The sequence below is a fragment of the Triturus cristatus genome, chromosome 8 (assembly GCF_964204655.1).
Source record: "Triturus cristatus chromosome 8, aTriCri1.1, whole genome shotgun sequence".
Lineage (NCBI taxonomy): Eukaryota > Metazoa > Chordata > Amphibia > Caudata > Salamandridae > Triturus > Triturus cristatus.
In genome coordinates, this window is record NC_140591.1 from 45,688,575 (window position 1) to 45,713,222 (window position 24,648).

A 24,648-nucleotide genomic window follows, 5' to 3' on the forward strand; every position below is an offset into this window, starting at 1 on the left:
TGCGTGAGGCCTCTGATGAGAAGCGAATGGGCTTCGAAACGCGCGTCAGGCCAAAGGATTAAACACTGGTATGGGAAACTGCAATGAGCTATGCAAGGGCTTTGTGAGCCGCCTGCGGGTGAGTTGCGGCCTCAAATCTGAGCAAGTTTTGGGATAATAAATATCACGGCGGCTTCGGCCGTGGAGGGATCGCGCTGCCTGAAAGTGTTACAGGAACCAACAGAGAGGTAACGTTCCTCTTTGATCGGCACCAGCGGGGAGCATTATTGACATTGCACAATCTCATCCGGGAGCCTAATGGAGGGCTTTAAATGAATCCTGAAATGTCATGCAAGAACGGAACCCACTTGAGGGGAGTGAAATGGCCCAAAACTACATATCCCAGCAGGCACTGGTGAAAATTGAACTCTAATTTAAGAGAAGACCAATGGTGGTCGTGAAAAAGCATGCTGGGAAGATGTGGCACAAACGAACTGTCTTGCGTGAGGCCTCTGATGAGAAGCGAATGGGCTTCGAAACGCGCGTCAGGCCAAAGGATTAAACACTGGTATGGGAAACTGCAATGAGCTATACAAGGGCTTTGTGAGCCGCCTGCGGGTGAGTTGCGGCCTCAAATCTGAGCAAGTTTTGGGATAATAAATATCACGGCGGCTTCGGCCGTGGAGGGATCGCGCTGCCTGAAAGTGTTACAGGAACCAACAGAGAGGTAACGTTCCTCTTTGATCGGCACCAGCGGGGAGCATTATTGACATTGCACAATCTCATCCGGGAGCCTAATGGAGGGCTTTAAATGAATCCTGAAATGTCATGCAAGAACGGAACCCACTTGAGGGGAGTGAAATGGCCCAAAACTACATATCCCAGCAGGCACTGGTGAAAATTGAACTCTAATTTAAGAGAAGACCAATGGTGGTCGTGAAAAAGCATGCTGGGAAGATGTGGCACAAACGAACTGTCTTGCGTGAGGCCTCTGATGAGAAGCGAATGGGCTTCGAAACGCGCGTCAGGCCAAAGGATTAAACACTGGTATGGGAAACTGCAATGAGCTATACAAGGGCTTTGTGAGCCGCCTGCGGGTGAGTTGCGGCCTCAAATCTGAGCAAGTTTTGGGATAATAAATATCACGGCGGCTTCGGCCGTGGAGGGATCGCGCTGCCTGAAAGTGTTACAGGAACCAACAGAGAGGTAACGTTCCTCTTTGATCGGCACCAGCGGGGAGCATTATTGACATTGCACAATCTCATCCGGGAGCCTAATGGAGGGCTTTAAATGAATCCTGAAATGTCATGCAAGAACGGAACCCACTTGAGGGGAGTGAAATGGCCCAAAACTACATATCCCAGCAGGCACTGGTGAAAATTGAACTCTAATTTAAGAGAAGACCAATGGTGGTCGTGAAAAAGCATGCTGGGAAGATGTGGCACAAACGAACTGTCTTGCGTGAGGCCTCTGATGAGAAGCGAATGGGCTTCGAAACGCGCGTCAGGCCAAAGGATTAAACACTGGTATGGGAAACTGCAATGAGCTATACAAGGGCTTTGTGAGCCGCCTGCGGGTGAGTTGCGGCCTCAAATCTGAGCAAGTTTTGGGATAATATATATATATATATATATATATATATATATATATATATATATATATATATATATGAAAAAAACAAGGGTTACAGGGACATTATAGTTAGGCTGACATTTCACTCTTACAAAACCAGAGAAATTCAGTGATGTCACTGACCATGTCTAAGTGATGTAATATGTGAGGTCATAAGGAGTGCATTGCTTGGGCACGAGCTATAGTTAGCTCAGCTAACTATAACTGCTGAATTTCTCTGGTTTTGTACGAGTGAAATGTCTGCCTAACTATAAAGTCCCTGTAACCTTTGTTTTTTTTCACTGCATTTCAAAGGTTTTGTAAATGCTGAATCCTCACTATAACGTCCCTGTACCTTTTATTTTTTCCAGTGTATTTCTAAGGTTATCCAAAATTGTATTTCCCCAACTATAACGTCCATGTAATCTAGGATTTTTAAAGGTTTTTAAATTATATTTTCTATCTAAATTTTGCCTGGACATACTAGAGGCTCAAGATATATGGGCAAGCTCGCTGCCCTTAGGGTCGTTTGCAAAAATCCTGACCAAACAAGCAAAGATCCTGTCACTCGAACATGATGCGTTAATCGTGAAGAATCTCTCCCATGGCAGTTGGGCGTCAAAACTCTATGCACCTAAAACCCTGCCAAACTACTTGTCATCATCCATGAAAGCATGTGTGAAACACCACCTAATGAGATTACGTTTTGGCCTAATCCCGTTGATGGCGTATAAATATGGCTGGAGGTTCAAGGAAGATGTGCCCACACAGTGCCGTTTTAGTAACAACGGGGAAGAGGGCTTAATCCACGTTCTGTGCATCTGCAGAACCTTACTCCCTTTACAAACTTTTTTGCTGCACCCAATTTGGCGGATCCTGAATGTCCGGACATGCCAAGAAGCTCTAGAGGAGTGCATGATGGGCGACTCAGCTCAGGTGGCCACCCGTTTTGTAAAATTCATGTTTGAGATTAATTCCGTGTTACCAGTAGACGACTTCTAAGAATTCTTGCCCTGCCAGCTATGATTACCTGTGCTCTCATGAACACCTCATTTTAAATAGAATATGGACAGTGTTTTTAAATTGTTTTTGTATGAATTACTATGATTTTAATTAATTGTGCAAATAAAATACTTTGACTTTGGTACCAGTCTTTTGCCTCTTGGAACGTCAAAAACGTTCCAGCCCTCTTCATACCACAGCGTGATATCCATTACCGTTTGAATTTAGGAAAATGCCTGAAGACATTGCAGGGGGAGTGCAGTGGCATATGTGGCCCTCCGGATAATCTGTGTGACTGCCTGTTCCCATACTGTCGCCACTTGCCGGACTATGTTGGAGCAGTATTTAGGAGTGTGTGAGCCCATCATGAGATAGCTTGGGAGTGTCATACTGGTATTCCAATCTACCAGCAGTTCTTTCTCCGTGTTCCAGCCCTCCGCACACGATTGTGCTGTTTATTGTAAAATTCCCACCAGATAATATAGCCTAAAATATGGGAGACCAAAGCCACCTGATCCTGTATCAAGCTTAAGGACCTCTAGTTTGACTCAGCTGCGCCCTCCAGCCCATATCAAGGAGATCATGAGGCTGTTCAGCATGTCAAACATGGCTTTTGGCATTGTACAGAACAAATTTTGGAGCACATATAGGCATCTCTGGAGCATCACCATCCTTGCCATCGCTACCCTGCCAATGGCTTCGAGAGGGAGTCTATTCCAGAATTTCACTGACTTTGTGAGGCCATCTATGACTTTCCCTACATTCAAGTTGTATTACGCTTCCAGTCTGTGTGTCACATGTATACCAAGGTATCAAAATGGCTGCTCTCGCATTGAAATCCAACTTCCGGAAGGTTTGATGACTCCTCCATCAGTAGAGCTGCTAGTGGGAAAACAACCATTTTAAGGCAATTCACGTGTAGGCCCGTTGACCCTCCAAAAAATGTTAGTATGCCCGGGACCACCGTGATTGCATCTTCCGGGTGTCGAACGTACAACAGCACGTCGTCTGCATATAATGAGATGACATGTGTATGGCCATCTACAGGTATACCCCACTGATTCATGTCCTGTCGTAGCCTGATTGCGAGTGGCTCCATCATCAGGGCAAACAAGAGCGGCAACAGTAGACTTCCCTGTCTTGTGCCCCTTTCAGTAGTAAAGGCTTCCGAAATCAGTCCCCCACTTCGGACCCTAGCACTTGGTTGATGCTAGACTGTGTCTATCTCTCATGTACAAAACCTAGTGCCAGCCTTCAGAGGGCCGGGGCATGAACACCAGTTCATTTTCTAAAAACCAACCAACGCAGCCTTGTTATTGTTGTCTTGGGGGCATTTTTTATTTCTGAGAGGCAAGAAACCACCCATCTCGAAAAAGAGACCAGTAACACTAGCATTCAGAGCAGCCAGCGATCACACAGCGCTAAAGGAACATCAGCAACTTAGTAACAGTCTGAGCTGCCAGAGATCACACATCATGAAAAGGGCTAGCAGTAACACTGTAACATTCTGAGCTGTAAGAGATCACACATCGTGAAAGGGACATCACTACACTGTAACATTCTGAGCTGCCAGAGATCACACATCGCTAAAGGGATATCACTACCACAGTAACATTCTGAGCTGCCAGAGAAAAGGGCGAGCAGTAACACTGTAATATTCTGAGCTACCAGAGATCACGCATCGCAAAAGGGACATCACTACCACAGTAACATTCTGAGCTGCCAGAGATCACCCATAATGAAAGGAACATCATTACCACAGTAACATTCTGAGCTGCCAGAAATCACACATCGCGAAAGGGACATCACTACCACAGTAACATTCTGAGCTGCCAGAGATCACACATCATGAAAAGGGCAAGCAGTAACCCTGTAATATTCTGGGCTGCCAGAGATCACCCATTGTGAAAAGAACATCACTACCACAGTTTCATTCTGAGCTGCCAGTGATCACACATTATGAAAAGGGCGAGCAGTAACATTGTAATATTCTGAGCTGCCACAGATCACGTATTGTGAAAGTGACATCACTACAAGAGACCTCAGATTAAATCAGGAGAGGATCAAGAGGAAAATGTAATTTCCACATAACTTCTTCATTCTTAGTAAAGTGCTCCACTAACAAGCTATGTCGAGCCCACCCACTAACACTGGGTGCAGTGGGTGAGGATCTGATGATAAAGCATGCCACAGATGGTACCTGTGAGTGAGGAGCCTACAAAAATATCTAACATGTGCCAGAATCCCACCAACGATCCTTCATAGTAGAGGGATCACAGCCGAGACGGTTAACCCTCCTTGATTGTAGTGATTTGAGTCTACCAGACAGACCTACTGTGAACTCGCAGTGGGCTTCAGCCAGCCCATTGCTTACCATTGGTTGGCATTGTCAATCTTTTCTCTTTACATTCTGGCACTATTCTTATTCTTTTTAAACTATTCAGAGTTTCCTGAGTGAAAAAAGCATTGGAAAAATAAACCATGACCTTCATGCAGTTTGAAAACATTGAAATCAATGTATAGTTTTGAATTATTGTGAGATATGTGGTTGCTTTCCCTCCAGTATTATGTCTGTTTCTTTTACGTTTGTAAGCAATATTTAACATACAAACATTGTAAAAGGCAACCGCTCGGCACTCATAAAGGGGAGCACTACTGACTTTGCTTGTTAACACTGTGATGAGCTGGGGAGGCCTGTTATCCAGTCGCGGCTGGCCAGCTTTAATTTGCGGGGGTAAATAACTGCCCCTAAATGCCTTGTGCAAGGTTAAAAAAAAGGGAAATTAAAAGAGTTTTCCACCATGAACATTTTCAAAACACTGGACCACATGGTGAATTTAAAAGCATAATTGCCTAAGACCCAGAGGTTCTAAAGTAGCACTAATTGAATATTCTTATGTTTTCAGGCTGTGCCAGGCAGACCTTACCCAAACCAGGGATTTTCAGGGGGTTCATCCTCCCAAAGAAAGCTTTGAAATAATTGTGGGAAAACAGTGTATTTCATCACAATTTCTTCAACACTGGCTGCAGAGTGTGGTGTGTGTCATGAGAATTGTTTACTTCATACTTGCATGAAAGTAGAGCTACAAAATGACTTTCACATATGTGCACAAATTATCCAAACCTGCAATATTGCTGATTCTAACAACAAACTGCAGTTTGTGACAGGCTTGAGCATGAAGGTTTCCAAACAGTTTAGCGCTGAAAGGCCGCACTAATGCAAATACAGCACTTTAAAGTTCTTGTAACTTAACAAAACTGCCAAACTCCTGGGTATTTACACAGCGACAGTATCAAATACAAATGTAGGACATCACTACAGAAAAAGAGCAACATGGGCGCAGGGTCAAAACATCTTAGTTCAGTTTTACTGTTATTGGGAATGTTTCTATCGAGTTATAGCATAAACACCTCTCATAACACCTAATTTAATTACATGAAACAGCAAAAACACGTCTGCGCCCGTCAGCGTCCCGGAGGCGTCTGGCGCTGGAAATGCTGGTTCTTTTACACCAAGTAATCTGCATTCAAGGGACAGTCGCATATGCTACAGCAGGAAATGTCTGTTGGCAATTGGTAAGTGTGTGAGTTGCCGCCCCCACTCATCCTCTGTTGCCGACATGAAGGATCTTAACTGTGGTATCTGTAATTGGGTAGCTCTCTCCCCTCCTGACGTAGGATGTTTAGCGAGCCCTGGAAAGCTGGCCATATGTCCCCCACGATTCTAAGAAGTAAAATGTCTGCAAATGTCTGCAGAGAGCCTGAAGGAAGAATTTTAGTTCCGAGGATAAGTTAGCGTATAAAGCGGCATTAAAAGCCCACTATGCCAAAGTCCTCTTGGAAAGAAAGAACTTCCTGTCCTTAAAAATAGAGAAAGCAGGCAACAAAAGTAAGGAGTTGTTAAAAATTGTCAAAGATTTCTCTTCCCTGTGCGCTACAAACAGTCTTTTTATTCCCACAAATGAATGGACGACCCGCATTGCACACTATTTTTATACAAAAATTACTACCATCCAAGCTACGCTTAGGGAAGCACCCACTGCCACAGCAGTCATTATTGATAAGCTCCCCCTTGCTTTACCCAATGCCAGTGGACCCCTACTGCACTTTCCTCCAATCACGCTGGATGACTCACTGAAGATGTTGAAATCACTAAAATCATGCTCACCCTCAGACCCCTGCCATGCGAAAATACTAGCATTTGTTGCAGAGGTGATAAACCCGGCAGTCAACAAGATTCTAAATCTCTCTCTGGCTGAAGGAGTGATGCCGAATAGTTGGAAGCACGGGAAAATTCTCCCATTTCTAAAAAAAATCTTCAGCCGACCCTTCTGTAGCCAGCAACTACAGGCCAATTTTGTTGCTGCCCTTTTTCTCCAAGGTCCTGGAGAAATACGTAAATAAGGTTGTTGCGTATTTTGTTGAGACCAACTGTGTATTACATCCGAGCCAATCAGGGTTCCAAGCTAATTTCAGTACTGAAACAGCCCTTCTGGATATCTCTGAATCCATTAAAACCTCACTTGATAAAGGAGGGAAGGCAGTTTTGATACTGTTGGACCTATCCGCAGCTTTCGATACCGTGCCCCATGACCTCCTTTTGGGTAGACTCCAAAGATGTGGTATATGGGGCATGGCCCTGCAGTGGTTTACATCTTATCTGGAAAATCGTCAGCAAACAGTCTGGTCTCCCCCTTTTGCGGCCCCTTTCCTACCACTTAATGTAGGTGTTCCACAAGGATCTATTTTAAGCCCCACTCTGTTTAATGTGTTTATGGCCCCCTTGGCGCCGTTGGCAGAACAATACGGCGCCAAAATCATGTCTTATTCAGATGACACACAACTGTTGTAAGGATGAGGCCCTGAATGGGAATGAGATAAACACCTGCCTGTCAGCAGTATTTGAGTGGTTTAAACAGAATCAACTACTGTGCAATTCTGAGAAATCAGAAATTATCTTCTTTGGTCACAATCCGAGGGAAGAGTGGCGTGAATGGTGGCCACAGAACATGTCCCCTCCTGCTACCTCAGCCACAACTGTTAAGAATCTCAGGGTAACATTGGACACGGATATGTCCATGAAATCCCAGGTTCAGGCTGTGGCTGCACATGTTTTTACCTACTGAAAATGCTGAGAAACTTCCTCCCACTACTCCCAATTTCTCATAGGAAAACAGCAGTACAAGCACTGATTTTGTCCCGCCTTGATTATGTAAACGTTCTTTACGTCTGCCTTCCTGATTATCTTCTCGGCCGCTTACAGGTGGTACAAAACACCGCGGCTAGAGCCATACTTATGGTGGACCTCAGGACACACATGACTCCTCACCTGAAGTCCTTGCACTGGCTTTCAGTACGAAAGAGGACACATTTCAAGGCCGTGGTGCTGGCTTATAAGGCCTTCCACAATATTGGGGCCTTGTATCTGAGAAACAGGTGCCAGCACTATGTTCCATCTAGAAGTCTGAGGTCTTCAAATCAGCTACTCTCGCAGATCCCAAGGTTCTCCCGCTCTCGTCTGGGTGGGCAGTATTTCCAGGTGGTAGCTTCTTGGCTCTGGAATAACCTGCCTCCAGCCTTGCATCAGGCGCAGGACCTCCTCAGTTTTAGACGCGGATTAAAAACTTGGCTTTTTGCACAATAGGTCAGTGGCCCTGGGACTGCCTGCTCGGTTCTGTCACTGGTTCTCCTTTCCTAGCGCCGGGACACTCCAAGGAGTAGCCGCGAGCTTTTTAGATTTTTTGTCGACTCTTTTTGGTGTGCTAGGTATGTCGAGCAAGAAAGCCTCTGGGTTTAAGCCGTGCGGTGCCTGTCATCGCGCCATGTCAGTCACGGACTCCCATTTAGTGTGTCTGGGGCCTGGAGCTCGGTCACGACACAGTTGTGCTCCAATTGCCGGGCCATGGTGCAGAAGGCTTTGAGGGAGCGGTCCCTAAAGCTGACTGCAGGTAGGTGTCAGCGCTACGGAGGTCACCTCCTTGATTTCGCTCTGTCTCGGTTGAGGGCACGGTCCGAGCACCGCTCCAGTGGTTCGAAGTCTTCCTCGAAGTACGAGCAATCAGGAAAGAAGCACCACGACTTTAACCCATCAATCACAGGAGAAGTTTGCGGCTCCTCTCCGCGTTTCCCTCCCTTTCCTAAAGGAATTTTATGATGCCATGTGTGCCGTATGTGGACGGCCTGATCCTGCTGGCGCGCCTTGGGGCCTGCAGGTTCAGCTGAAGGAGGCCCGTGGGTTCCGTACCTTCAGCTCTGGCCACGGCCCTCTTGGATCTCCCCTATCATCATTTCGATGACACGCCATTTAACCTGCCCTATTCTGAAGGGTTAGGCACGGAGGATGAAGATTGGGAAGGCAGCAGGATACCTTAGAAATCCTGCAACCCAATTATGACCTGGACTGATCTGAGGACCTGGGACATGCCAGCGGCCTGGGCACCTCTCCAAATTCTAGCATGCTGTCTCCCCCTAACCTGGCTGCTGATGAGGGAGCTTCATTTGCAATGATGGTGCGTAGGGCTGTGGAGGTCTTAGACATGCAGCTTCCTATGGTGGCAGTCCTGACTAATGTCCTGACGGAGGCCCTGCAGCCTGGTGTCTCTTCCTCAGGACCCTTGCTGCCTTTCAACGAGGCCTTGACAGATGTTCTACTGGGTACCTGGCCCAAGCCCAGCACAGGGGCTTCTGTGAATAGAACCATTCTCCACCGCCCTGCATTGGCCAACCCAGCTTTCCTCTCTACCTACCGCACCCCACAGAGCTTGGTAATCCAGGCCTCCACTTTCCACGGCGCATTCCCTTCCTCACCCCCAGACAGGGAATACAAAAGGCTGGACAGTTTTGGTAAGAAAATCTTTTCTTCCAACAGTCTAACATTGCCTCTTGGACCGTTACTCCCATTCTCTATGGGATACATAAGTGCTTTCCAGAGTCTCGGAGGAGGACTGAGCTCTCCTCTCCCAAGCTATTACAACCTTACTAGGCAAAGCAATACCCTCTACGGTGGCCGCGAGGCGTCACGTCTGGCTGAGGACGTCTGGCTTTTCGGGAGATGTCCAATCTAACCTTATGGACATGCCCGTTGATGGCTCCCGTATATTTGGAGACAAGGAGCACGCAGCGCTTGAGCATTTTAAGAACTCGTGGACTACGACCACATCCTTCGGTCTCTCCACATCATCTCAGCCTGTGTCTGCTTTTTGCCCCTTTCGTGGCTATGGGAGGAACTTCAACCGCACCAACCCTATTCCAGCCAGAGGACCCCGCAAGTCCAGCAACCGCTGCGGGCCATAGACGTGGTTCGCCCGATCCCGTCGAATGGGTATCTAGAAGTCAGGTCAAGCGACAACCCCCTCCTCCACCGCAAACCCTCCTAGTCCGATCCTTCTGGATCATGGATGTCCAGTTGCTGGCAGGATACGCCCTCACCTCCACCACTGGCGAGATATCACCTCGGAAGGGTGGGTGCAGCAAATAGTCTGAAGGGGCTACTCCTTTCCCTTCAAGACTACTCCTTCCTCCATGCCTTCAACTTACGACCGGTTTACAGAGGATCCCCTTGCCTTATTCCGGAATGAATTCAAGACTCTCTTGGCCAAGGGAGCCATAGAGAGGGTTCCCGGACCAGAGATAGGCTGTGGTTGTATTCCCTCTATTTTCTAGTTCCGAAGAAGCACGGAGGCCTACGTCCTATCCTAGACCTCAGAGCCCTCAACTACTTCCTCAAAAAAGGAGAACTTTCAGTTAGCTGTGCTCCCCTTCAGCCTCACCAGTGCCCCTCGGGTGTTCACCAAGGTGATGACGGTGGTCGCAGCCCATCTGCGGAGATCAGGGGTTCCAGTCTTCCCCCTATCTCGATGACTGATTGTTGAATGCGGGCTCGTCCAAAGCAGTCGTCTTCCACCTCCAGACTACGGCGAACCTCCTGCTCACTATCAATGTGCCAAAGTCACACCTGACTCCGTCTCAGAAGCTCCCTTTCATTGGAGCAGTTCTGGACACAATGCAGATTTGGGCATATCCTCCCGAATGGCGAGTCTAGCACATTCGGGCTATAATACTGAAGTTTCAGCCTCTATCCTGGATTTCAGTGAGACTGACTTAGGCTGTTCGGCCTCATGGCCTCCTGCATCCTGCTAGTGGACCATGCCAGATGGCACATGCAGGAACTGCAGTGCGACTTGAAGTTCCAATGGGCGCAGCATCGAGGAACTCTCACCGACCTAGTTCAGATATCGGAGGTGACAGCGAACGACCCGTGGTAGTGGCTGACAAACCGCAATTTGGTCACAGGCGACCCCTCTCCCATCCCCACCCAGATCTCATGGTAGTCACAGATGCGTCCCTCCTGGGTGAGGGCGGCCATCTGGGAGAGGTGGAGATTAGAGGCTTCTGGTCTACGGCAGAAGCCAAGCTCCATATCAATATGTTGGAGCTTCATGCAATCTGGTTGGCACTGAAAGCCTTTTTACCATCCCGCAAAGGAAGGCTAGTTCAAGTGTTCACAGACAACACTACCGCCATGTGGTATTGCAACAAACAGGGCCGAGTGGGGTCATGGACCCTTTGTCAGAAGGCCCTGCGTCTCTGGACTTAGCTGGACCAACAGGGCATTTACCTTGTGGTTCAACATCTGGACGGTTTTCTGAACGCCAGAGCAGATGAACTAAGCCGCCGATGCCTTGCAGATCACGAGTGGTGTCTCCATCCAAAGGTGGTGCAAGTTCTCTTTCTACAGTGGGGAGAGCCTTGGTTAGATCTGTTCGCCTCTGAAGAGAATGCGCAATGTCAGCAGTTTTCACGTTGGAAGTTTCCAAGGCGCCTCTCGCTCTGTGGCACTTTTTTTCGCAAGTGGAGCACAGGCCTCCTATACCCCTTTCTGCCCATACCACTCCTACCCTGAGTGCTCAAGATTAGGAGCAACTGGGCCCAAGTCATCCTTATGGCTCCGGACTGGGCACGGAGAGTCTGGTATCCCAAGCTTCTATACATGAGCATCCATTTTTCAGTCAGGCTGCTTCTTCAAGAGGATCTTCTGTTGCAGCAGCTATGCAGGGTCCTCCACCGGAACTTGTACACTCCACCTCCTTGCGTGGAGATTGAGTGGCGGCAGTTGACCGCTTTTGACCTTCCTGCCGAAGTCTGTGAGGTTATTCTGGCAGCCAGAGGTCCCTCCACGAAGTTGGTTTGTAACTACTGTACAGAACGGTCTATTGACCCTTTCCTTTGTCTGCTTCACTGTCAGATGCCTTTCTGTTTATTCTCACATTGTCCCAGCAGGGCTCTGCTCTGGGCACTCTGAAGGTCTACCTTTCGGCCGTGTCTGCTTTTCTTCGGCTGCCGGATCAGCCATCGCTTTTCAAATCTCCTCTTGCTCAGAGGTTTTTGAAGGGGCTTACCCATATGTTCACCCCTTCACCTTTTATTATGCCCTAATGGGACCTTAATTTGGTCCTTACTTTATTACTTTATTGATGTGTGCACCATTTTAACATCTGCTCAATTGCCCCCGTTTCCGCTGCTCAGTATTAAAACTGCCTTTTTAGTGGCAATTACTTCTGCCATGAGGGTGAGCGAACTACAATCACTGTCATCTCAGCCTCCTTACCTGACCGTGTTTCCAGACAAAGTAGTGCTCGGCACTAGGGCATCTTTTCTGCCAAAGGTGGTAACACCTTTCCATCCGGCCCAATCTGTTTGCCCACTTTCTATGCACCTCCGCATCCTTCCAAGGAAGATGAGCATCTCCACCGTCTTGACCCAAAAAGAGCATTATTGTTCTACCTTGATTGTACAAAAGAGTTCTGGGTGGACGACCAACTCTTCAAAGGGTACGTCAGAGCAAAGAAGGGTGAGCTGTTCAGAAGAGGACTATTTCATGCTGGGTCATCCTTTGCATAAAAATATGCTACGCCTTGGGGAAGAGACAACCTCCTGAAGGCCTTAGAGCCCATTCTACCAGGGCGAAAGCAGCCACTACGGCTCTCCAGTGTAGTGTTCCAGGTTCTGACATTTACCAAGCGGCCATGTGGGTGTCTCTGCACATGTTTGCCAGAGACTACTGCCTGGATTCTCAGGTCCGCAGGGAGGGCCTCTTTGGCCGCTCTGTTTTGTAGGACTTGGGTACCTGTTCAAAGGTAAGAAATCTGCAGCGACATGTCTCTATCAGATGGACAAGTTACTTACCTTCAGTAACACCTTATCTGGTAGAGACATGATCTAGCCGCAGATTCCTTACCGACCCACCCAGTCTCCCTGTACTGTGGATTGGTTTAGTGTTAGGGCTGTTTCTCCTTTAGGGCCCTTGTTGTTTTTGGCACACCATGGGCAGTCACTTCATGGCTCAGTGCTTCTGGCGTGGAAAGTCGTGAAAAGTACTGATGTCAGTGCGCCGGTGTGGCGCCTATATAGATAATGCGGACATCGCGATAACAACAAACCCGATGCCTACAACGTCACGTAGAATCGACCGACGCCACCTTTTGGCACGCAGGGGTACTGCTTTCAAAAATCTTTCGGATCCAGCCTGATGCCTGGAATTTCAAAGGTAAGGAATCTGCGGCTAGATCATGTCTCTACCAGATAAGGCATTACAGAAGGTAAGTAGCTTGTCCAACAAGGGGAAGTGAATTGTAAAAGAATATGATGGTTAAGAATTTTGGGCAGTCTGTTTATACATTTTAGGAAAAGCGTATACATCAATTGTAGTCCATGTCTGACTGGAAATTAATTAGTCAGGAGCTTTGGAAATAGAGAGGCTCCAATTAATTCCAGTTCCCTGTAGGTTTAGAACAGGAACAGTAATTTTATTTGCGAAGGATGAAAGATCACTTCAAATGTAACAGTAAAATGTTCTGACTAGATAGCTTGAAGGCACTTTAATATGTGCACAGGCTAGTCTGTACTGAAAAGGCGATCCAGAAAATGACCTTCTTAATGTGAGGGTTGTTGAGATTGAAGTTTAAGTCTGTCTATAGAGTGGAGTAGAAGATATCAGACAGATGTGATGGGTTTTCAAGCCACAAATTAAAGCCCTGAAGCGCAATATTGATATCTTTATTGATGACTAATTTGCAGAGGAAGACTTGTAAATCATGGAGCTTGGAAATAGCAACGTTTTGCTGCCGGTATAGTCCATGAAGCTTGGAAATTACAATGTTTAATTGGCAATATGGCAGATTTCGTTGCACAGAGTTATGATTCCAGTGTAATGAACTTGCCAGGCCTTCCTGAAGTAGAGAGTCTGGGTATGAGGAGGGAAGGATTTGAAGGTCAGAACAGTGGGTAATGGCGACCACGCCTCCCTTGTGATCTATTTGTTATTATGATATTACAATTTTCAGGTATGTGGATAGTGTGTTGGTGTTCAATTTTGTGAAAATATGATGCTGAGCAGATGGTGGTGTAAGTAAATGTGACCCAGTCATCTGAGAATGAGTGGACAGAGACAGCGCTTGCCAATGAATGTAGTTGCTCAGAGGTAAGTAAGAAAAGCCGGCTTACCTTATAGGAAAGAGGCAGTATTTCAGGTGAAATGGGACCCAGTCATTTGAGAATGAGAATGGACAGAGACAGCGCTTGCCAATTAATGTAGTTGCTCAGAGGTAAGTAAGAAAAAACAGATTACCTTATAGGAAAGAGGCAGTATTTCAGGCGGTGATTAGGGGCATACAAGCAAGACAGGCTTGCCTATGGCACACCGGAGGCACTCCCTTGCAGCTTATGGCCTTATATGTGTTGAGAGATTTCTGCACATGCTCAGTACATGGTTCAGCTCCCTTTAATGACGTTTCTGGGATATTAGAAGAATTGAAGGGAAGTGAGTCCCTACTAGTTGTATCATGAGCAGCATGTCATTTTAGAGTGTAAAGTGGAACACCTTCAAAAATACTAATCATATTTCACCAACACCAAGGAAGGAATACAATTAGGGATCCCACAGAAGGTTGAAGTATATGATAAAAGTTCTGAGGCAACGACTAAGTCTATGCTTATTTTTTCTTAAATGTGTACATTGTTGCTGGATTTGTTTATGTTAAACGTGAACTTGTGCTAATCTGTGTACAGCTTTGCTATAACATTCAATAAAATACTAATTTCAGTTGAAACCATAAAAGCATAGTTATAGCATTCATATAACCATTAATAAATACAATTTGAATTCAGTTTTTGTGCTACTGAGTCATAAGATATTCAGGTTAGGAGTAATTGCCGTTGACACAGTGATTACATTACAGATATCTTGGTTTCTGTGTAATTCAGTTCTGTGCGCATCTGATCACAGGCATCTTCTGGCCCGATTTGGAGTTTGGTGAAGAACTGTATTTAGTCACAAAAGTGACAGGGTATGCTTTTCCCCCAAACCAAGTCATTAGAGCATTAACAACTTCCAGTGAACAAAGCCCCCGTTAGCTCTGTTGACGGCCAGCACCCTCAGGCAGCACAACAGAGAAAGGGCCGTCTGACGAAGGGCATAGCACGACCCATTTTATTCAGGGTAAACTATGTGATGTGATGTGTTTTTGTCTCTGTTAACTGGCAGTATAACCTGGCGATGAAAGGACAGGAAAAACACTCAATGATACCCACACCGAGGTAGAAAAAAACTCCCTGTGTATGGCGGTGAATAGTTTTTTGTTTTCAATTACATATTCCCACTTTTTGAAAAATAAAAACGTAAGTAAATTTTGGTGAATGAAAGTCAGAACCAGCAGCGGCTGTCCACCAAATGTTTAGTACCTTGACTGTAGCTGTGTGGCCGGCAGTGATCTCTAAATTTGGCATATGGCAGTTCGACTGCCAAACACTAGATCAGGCCTTAGTTTCTGTGTTAGTTAAAGCTCTGATCAATGGATTAGAAGGTATCTTTGTTTTTGGCATATCCACGCTCAGCAAGTTAGATCACATGTATCATTGTTTGAGTTTTATACTGTGCTTTTGGGACATTCGATCTGTCACAAAAATATACATGGAAATATTTATCAAGGAGTTATTGTGTTCGTACTCTCTAACCTGAACTCTTCGTTCCTCTTCAGCCTTCGAATTGCAAATCTCAGAAAAGTGTGTGTGCCTTTCAGTCACTGTTGCCAAACTGTGGAATTCTTTTCCTTTATATCTATGATCGATGCCTGATAACGTTGTTTGTACAAAGCTTCTAAAAACTTGACAATTTCTTCAATAAAACCTTAACCTCTGGCCGCAGCGTTCTCCTCTTTAGCACTAGAAAACTGTAGTTGGTATTGCTGTGCTCCTCAAATAACTGGAATAAATACATGTCTTAGAAGCTTTCTTATTCATCTCAATACATTCTGTGGATATCGCCATTTAATGGTAATGTCTTTGTCAATGTCAATTCATGCCATAATGAAACTTTTCCTAGTAATCATGACAGAAAGTTTCAATTCTATTAAGGACGCGGAGGCGATGCTGTAACTTTAATTTATTCCTACAGCCAGCAGTATTCAACTTTTAATACTTCAACAAAAAACCAGCACTCCCATGGTGCTTTAGGCAGTCCAAACAGTCCATCACAGCCACCAATCAGCATCCTCCATCAACCTCGAAGGCGTGTACATCCTTTTGCAACTCCTCTTTCGAGACTGCAGCCAGAACCAACCCGCATTCCCTCAGTTGTTTTGGGCACCATCAGAACCTGAAAAAAACTAACCAGAAGGCCCATGACTCTATTTTTCATAACAGAAACAGTCAACGTCATAACACGATCACTGAGATATTATCAGAGGAGGGCCAGAGAAAACATACATTTCCATAATGAAATCAATTGATGCAAGATGAAAATATATATACTTAGACCAAACGAGGCCTCGCCAACCCGATGAAACAAAGTCCGCCACAAAGGGTGGCATCAGGAGATCGCTAGAGCCCTGGGAAGGAATATTCCTCGCCTCCGCATCCTTAATAGAATTGAAACTTTCCGTCATGATTACTAGGAAATTTTTCATTCTTTGTCAGGACCGGAGGCGAGCATTATGCTCGTTCAAAGCTTATCCACCACCAGCGAGGCCATATCAAAGACTGGCTTGAAATAGAACCTCTTGAACATCGAGTCTGATGACCAGTCTGCCGCATTCAAAATGTCTTCCAGCCTGGCTCCCAGGGAGAAAGCGTTTGACGCCATGGCACCTCTCACAGAATGGGCGCCGAACTGCGAGACATTTATGCCCGCTTCTTGCATCGCCCATCTGACCCATCGTGCAATCATCGGTGGTGGAACTGCCTTGAGCACGCGTCTCCTCCGTCATGTTCTCATATTCCTTGAGGCATCTGGCCACACATAGCTTGGGAGAGCCGTCAAAAGCCGGGTATGAGATGACCCTAGAGTCTGACTTAGTCCTGCGTGCAATATGGAAAGTGACTCCCTGTGGGGTGTAAACTCGACCCGAAATATCCAAGGCCCGGACGTCAGACACCCTGCGGCATGAAACAAAGCACAATAGCATCGCCAGCTTCACCGAAATTTCCTTGCGGGACAAATACCTGTTGGCTTACCAAGATTTAAACAGATGGAGAACCCTGTTAACATCCCAAAGAGATGAATATCTAGGTTCCAGGGGGGAAGCATTGATCGAATGCCCTGCAAACGTTTACAAACCAGTGGGTGCTCCCCAACAGGGTGGCCCTGTACCGGCAGGTGACCTGCTGAAATCGCTGAGCGGTAAATATTGATCGTCCAGTAGGCTAAACCCTGCGCAGCTAGAGATGCCAAAAAATTCAGGATCGCTACCACTTCGCACTCCATGGGATTGTGATCATTCTGAACACACCAACCAACCCATCGAGATCGGGCCGACTAATAGCTCTTGTTGGTGTTGTCTGCACATGCGGCTCCCAGCAATCGCTGAGTCTCTTGCGATAGTCCTCCGACTCTCCAGCGAAGCTGGTAATCCGCCATGCCACTAGAGGCATTCTCCCTTGCTGGAGGAGAGGGTGAGGGAGGCCCTGAGGATCCCTCAGGAGAAAGGGATCTCGGGGTAGAAGGATTGGAGAATCCCAAGAAAGTTCCAGTAGAACTGGAAACCATACTTGTGACCTCCAATAAGGAGTAATCAGGACCACCCTCGCCTGCTGTCTGCGCAAATGAGTCATAAGCCTCATGATCATCGTGAAGGGGGGAAAGGCATAACCAGTGTCCCCGAACCAGTCCTGAAGGAACGCATCCGTTGCTGCCGCTAATGGATCCGGCTTCCGACTGTAAAACTTTGGAAGCTGATGGTCCAGCCTGGACGCGAAAAGGTCCACTGAAACGGGCCCCATGTGTCGTTCAGCCTCTGGAAGATCCGTGGTTGAAGTTGTAACAAGCTCATGTCCATCCAACTCCTGGAGCACCTGTCCGCCACTATGTTGGACACTCCCGGGAGGTATTCCGCCTTCAGCGAGATGTTGTGGGAAAGACTAAAGGTCCATAGGTCCATGGCTAGATCCGCCAAGGCTTTGGACTTCATACCCCGAGGTGGTTGATATAACCCACCGCTGAGATTTTGTCCATCTTCAGAAGGACGTTGCAAGAATGGTACCGTGATGTACACATCCTTTAAATCCAGACGGGCCATCCAATCGTTGGGTTGGAGGAGATCGCGCAGGAGACGGATGCCCTCCATCTTGAAGTGGCGGTAAACCAACCACTGATTTGAATTCTTTGAGGTTTATGACTGGACGCTGACCGCCGTCCTTCTTGTCCACGACAAAGATGTTGCTGAGAAACCCTCTCGGGTGTAGGGTGGAAGGGACTATGGCTCCTTTCCGCAAAAGATCGGCCACCTCTTTGTCTATGAGGGTGGTCTTTTCCTGTGCGAAAAACAGCGGCCTGGGACAAGTATCCTGGACGGGAGTACCGTAGAACTCTATTTGGAAATCTTTTACTGTAACACCCAGGCGTCTGATGTAATATCTCTCCAATTGTGTTCGAAAAGAGACAACCTGCCCCCCATCTTGAGATGACGTAAAGGTAAAAGGTTCACCTGTCGCGGGCAGAGGTTGGCCTCGACCTCTGCCTCCTCGGCTTCTGTATCCACGGCGGGACTGGAAAAATTCCTGCCAGCCAGGATCCTTGGTTTTCGTGCCTCCTCGTTGGGAGCCTTGGGTGTAAAACTTGCCGGCCGATCACCTCCTGCCACGGACCGCACTGACAAAAACACGAGAGTGGAATACTTGCTTAATGGAAGTCTGCGCCTTGTCCAATGAAGTAAAGGTTGAAACTAATTTAGTGAGCTCCTTTATGAAGGGGTCTCCGAAGAGACCACCTTGGGCCACTGTGCCTGCCTCCGAAGAGGCCAGTTCCCCTAATTTGGGATCATCCTTTAATAGGAAGGAGCGCCGCCTTTCTGTAGAAAGGGCTTAATTAGCATTTCCCAGTAAAACTATGGCCGTCTGTGCCCAGTTGGAAATGTGCTCAGGGGATAAGGGAGAACCTGACGCCTTCGCCTCCTCCGCCAGCTCCAGAATCTTAGTGAGCGGCCCGGTGAGGTCCAGGAGCTTATCCTGACAATTCTTCCATGATCAATCAATGCCCTTCTTAGGGTCCCGTACATACTTCTGCAAGAAGGTTGCCATCTTGGGGGTCAACCTCGGGTATGGTTGCAACCTTATCCGGCAGGGCTGGACGGGGACACTCTGCCCTAAGGCAGGCTCTAACCACCTTCTGCAGGGGTTTGCGCAGGCGTCCAGCTACGAACGCTGAGACCTTCGGGGAACGTGCCCAGGCTGATGATCGTGGATGCACGTGGTCCTCCGGGACCAGCATATCAGAGGGTTATTCATCGTGTTGGGATGGCTCAGAAGGGAGTGCGCCAGAGCCCCAGGAAGTGAATGGGCCTGTATCGTCATGAGTCTCCTGTAGAGTCGTCATCCTCCTCGTGACCAAACTCTGGGATTTCCAGGGTATGCAGTGTCATGTCTTCAGCGGGGGGGGGGTCTGGCTAGGAAAGCTCTTCTAAGGCGTTTGAATGCTCTCAAATCTGGAGCCGAGGTGCTCTTACACTTTTCGGCGCGTTGGGGTCTCTCTGCCTCGATGGCACAGGCATACTTCATTATTCAGCGTTCAAAAGGACCCATTGCTGCCTCCACTGCTTGGTGTATAGACGCGTCCACAGCGTCACAAAACTCGTCGTCCAAAGGGAGAACTTGGAGGGATTCCTCCTTGGAATAATCCATGTCCCTTGCTAAAGGTGATGACCAGGGACAGCAACTAATAGCAGACTGCACGCTCACACGTGGACAGGCGAGCCTGTGTAGTAATGGCAGAGGAAATAAATATATATTGCGAAGCACTTTACTTTTGTGGCGCAAGCGACAGGCAGGCGAAAGAACTGCCCTGGGGCGACTCACCCTAATAATCTGTGGGTGTCAAAAAGGTCTGGGCCCACCCTTACCACAGCTAAAAGTGATTGCGCCGCCTAAAACAGCTGCCACACGGCATAAATCTGACCTTACAAGTGAGGATGTCAAGCTGTGGCTGCAGATGCAGAAAAAACCAAGTTCAACCCGCGTAGGCAGGTGTCAGGGTTCCCAGACCTGACAGGCAAGGAATAATCGTGCCGGAGGCCAGAATTGCGCAAGGAGCGTCTCTGTACCAGTGAGTTCAAAGCGCGCCCCCCTGCCGGTCTGGAATGCACTGCGCCAAAGCCTGTCACTGAGGGCCGCGAGCGGAGCTTTCCCGAATGCGTCTGCGGCCCTGACAAAGAATCACTGAAGTGTGAAAGTAAAGTAACCGTAACGTGAGAAAACCCAACTCTCCGGAGTTAGGGAAATGCCGAGCGCTTCAATAGAAGGGTCACTGGAGCGTGAAGGAAGCAATTAGGCTCAATTACAAGTGCAAACAACTCGCCTGACACAGAGTGCAGCTACTGAACAAAGCGCACAATATCACAAATCGACAATCAGGGCAAACAAATCATATTAATACCACAAACAAAGTCAACTCAATGAAGAGAGAAAAAAAAATTGACTTATCTGCTGGCTAGCAGGAAAGAAAGAGGAGTTGCAGCAGGATGTACACGCCCTCGAGGTTGATGAAGGATGCCGATTGGTGGCTGTGATGGACTGTCTGGACTGCCTAAAGCACCATGGGAGTGCTAGTTTTTTGTTGAAGTATTAAAAGTTGAATACTGCTGGCTGTAGGAATAAATGAAAGTTACAGCATAATCCTCGCCTCCGGTCCTGACATAAAATTAATGGATTAGACATCCTGGTTTTTGTTTTAATCCATCTTGTCAGCAGTCATCATTACCAATTTTACCTATGTTTCTCATTATGTGGTTGGTAATTGGATTACAGATATCTCAGTGTCCATTATAATTTGTGTTGTGAACATTGTTAGTGAATAATTAACAATGTGCTTTGGATCTCATTACACATTTGCAAATCTTTTGGTTCATAAATGAATTAAATTTCCGTGTTCACCAAATTTTTAATACTAGTTCTATGCTAATGCGTTGTGAGTATAACTTACAGAAGCATTCCTGGATTTTGTTACTTCATATCCATACAAGAAAACAAATAGATTTTTCTAATGCTGTTATTTTTATTTTTTGGCTCATAAAATGCTAATTCTTATATATATTTTTTTGTCCCGTAGGTGAAAGAAATCCCCAAAAAAGCTATAGTCAGAGGAATATCGTGGACACCAGGAACTGCAATTCAACTTTTGAGACACTAGCCCCCTGAAATGTACAAACGTTTTTGGAGACTTTTTTCAACTAAGGAATCTCTATATAATTGTTAGCCATGTGTGCTCATTGCGCAAACAACCTTTTTCTGTCAAAATTGGTTGCAGACACCAATGGATGCCTCATAAATTTGACATAGTACGTCACAACAAAGGAGTAAGGAGTATTTCATGAGTATGGCAACAAATTAACATTCCAAGGAACTTTGATCCATCAAGGGACCCACAAAGGAGAAAGGCCACACAAATTTACAGTATGTAATAAATCTTTACAGGAAAACAACTTTGCAGTTCTAATACTATTAATAAGAATTTAGATGGTAGAGAGGTTATTTTTCATCTATAAGTGTAAGTAAACTGCAACTAACTTGAAACTACTAACCTGGACAGACACAGTAGAAGCTACACACATTTACCGAGTGTCTCTAGGATTTTATTACAAGAAATTCATTATTTAAACATAATGTGTGCATTATGGAGGAGGCGCACAAATGCTCTAAATGTGACAGAGATTTCTATATAAATACCCATTAGGAAAACATCAAGGAGATCGCAGCATACTAAGACAAAATAAATCTACAATGTTTACCAAGCCGTCTGTTAGAAAATGCCATTTGATGGTAGGCAAACAAAATCGTACTGAAGAAAAAACATTTCACTGTCTCAAATGTAAAGATTTTTTCACAAATGGCTCTCTCATTGGACAAACGTCAGGCCACACTGAACCAAGACCAGATAAATGCACTCAGTGTGACCAGAAATTCATTACAAAGGCACAGCTGAAACTAGATCAACAAACTCATACTGGTGAGAAACCATGTGAATGTTCTGAACGCGATAAGGCTTCCAGTCAAAAGGGTGAACTAGTACTACATCACAGCAATCACACTACAGAGAAACCGTATAAATGTCCTGAATGTGAGAAGACTTTCAAAGACAAGAGTGATTTATCACAGGAGAGAATTCACACTGGGGGAAAATCATATAGATGTACAAAATGTAATAAAACTTTCAGTCACAATGCAAAACTGATACAACATCAGAGAACACACACTAGAGCTAAACCTTATGTGTGTTCTGAATGTGAAAAGGCTTTTACTATAAAAGAAAGTTTAAGGCGACATCACATGTCTCACACCGGTGAGAAACCAAATAAATGTTCTGAATGTGAGAAGGCTTTCATTACAAAGGCAGAGCTGATAATACATCAGAGAGTTCACACTGGCACAAAACCTTACAAATGTTCTGAATGTGAAAAGGCTTTCACTACAAAAGGCAATTTAAGGCTGCATCACATGTCTCACAGCGGTGAGAAACCTTACAAATGTTCTGAATGTGAAAAGGCTTTCACTACAAAAGGCAATTTAAGGCTACATCACATGTCTCACAGCGGTGAGAAACCTTACAAATGTTCTGAATGTGAAAAGGCTTTCACTACAAAAGGCAATTTAAGGCTGCATCACATGTCTCACAGCGGTGAGACTCCTTACAAATGTTCTGAGTGTGACAAGGGTTTCAGAACCAAACATCAACTATTACAACATCAGAAAGATCACACTGGAGAAAGACCATATAAATGCTCTGAATGTGACAAGACTTTCAAGCAAAAAGGTGATTTATCATCACATGAGAAAATTCATACCGGGGAAAAACTATATAGGTGTTCAGAATGTAATAAGGTTTTTTGTAAAAAAACACATCTGATAAGACATCAGAAAACCCACACTGGCGAGAAACCACATACATGTTCTGAGTGTGACAAGTGTTTCATCACGAAGGGCCAGCTAATAATACATCAAAGATTTCACACCGGCGAGAAACCATATAAATGTTCTGAATGTCAAAAATATTTTAGCAGAAAAGATGACCTATCCAAACACCAGAGAATTCACACTGGTGAGAAACCATATAAATGTTCTGAATGTGAGAAGACTTTCAGTACAAAGTCACAGCTTATAATTCATCAGAGAGTTCACACGGGGGCAAAACCTTATGGATGTTCTGAATGTGAAAGGGCTTTCATTACTAAAGAATTGTTAAGGATACATCACATGTCTCACAGCGGTGAGACTCCATACAAATGTTCTGAGTGTGACAAGGGTTTCAGAATCAAACATCAACTAATGCGACATCAGAGCAATCACACTGGAGAAAAACCCTATAAATGCTCTGAATGTGACAAGACTTTCTTTCTGAAGACTGAACTATTAGTACACCAGAGAAATCACACTGGAGAGAAACCCTACAGATGTTCTATATGTGACAAGTCATACGTTAAAAAGCAAAGGCTGACAATACATCAGAGAACTCACACTGGAGAGAAACCTTATAAATGTTCTGAATGTGATAAAGCTTTCAGTCGAAATGATCATCTGTGCTCACATCAGAAAATCCACACGGGAGAGACACCATATAATTGTACTGAATGTGACCAGGCTTTCAGCCAAAAGTATAGCCTTTCACTTCATCAGAAAATCCACACTGGGGAGAAACCATATAAATGCTCTGAATGTGACAAGGCTTTCATTACAAAGATAAACCTGATGATACATCAGAGGATTCACAGTGGTGAGAAACCATATAAATGTTCTGTATGTTATAAAGCTTTTAATCAAAAAGGTAATCTGTTGACTCATCTGAGAAGCCACGCATCTTTACTAAATGTGTAGATGCAATGACAATTGAGATATTTTACAACAGAGAAACCATGTACATTTACTTAAAGTGACAACACTTTCAAGGAAAAGCATCATCTATCACCCCACCTGAGATCAGCTAAAGAAATCATATTAATGTACTAAGGGCCTGATTACGAGTTGTCATTATTTATTGCCCCTGATAAATACTGATACCATGTGGTACATTATTTATCATGTGCCATAAGTAACACCTATTACAAGTTTACGGGGAATAACATGCATGTTTTGGTCTTTAACGCACCAAAATCCACATGATACTGTAAACACCGTATGTTTTCCCCTGTTAACTTTTGGCAGGTTTGACATACTGAAATTTAACAAAAGTTGAGCTATTTAACGCACCCAATAAATATCAGATGTGTTAAATACCTACAAACTTGTAATTCCAACCTATGAGTAAAAGAGGGTTAGCACATGGGTCAGAAAATTACAACCAGCTCATTCTCAGGCCCTAAGTGCAAAAGTCTTTAACTACATAGGGTCATCATATGACAGTCACCATAGACTGAAATTGTGTAAATACTTTGAATGTGGCAAAATATTAGTTACAGAGAAATCACGAATAATACACAAGAGAACACCCACTAGTGTGAAACCACATGCATGTTCTGAACGCGGTAAGAAATTCAAGTAAAAAAGTAATCTCTCGTTGCATCAGAAAGTCCAGGACAGGGA

At 45.6% G+C, this 24,648-nt stretch overlaps 1 protein-coding gene across 1 annotated transcript in view; it reads left to right on the forward strand.

The window, feature by feature from the left end:
* LOC146799982 (uncharacterized) overlaps positions 1 to 24,648 on the forward strand; it is a 263,851-nt gene that overhangs the window by 74,414 nt on the left and 164,789 nt on the right. The window contains exon 2 of the mRNA XM_085620925.1: positions 21,185 to 23,924. Coding sequence (XP_085477051.1) covers positions 21,856 to 23,924 — 2,069 coding nt within the window. The 5' untranslated portion in view covers positions 21,185 to 21,855. The remainder of the gene's footprint in view (positions 1 to 21,184; positions 23,925 to 24,648) is intronic.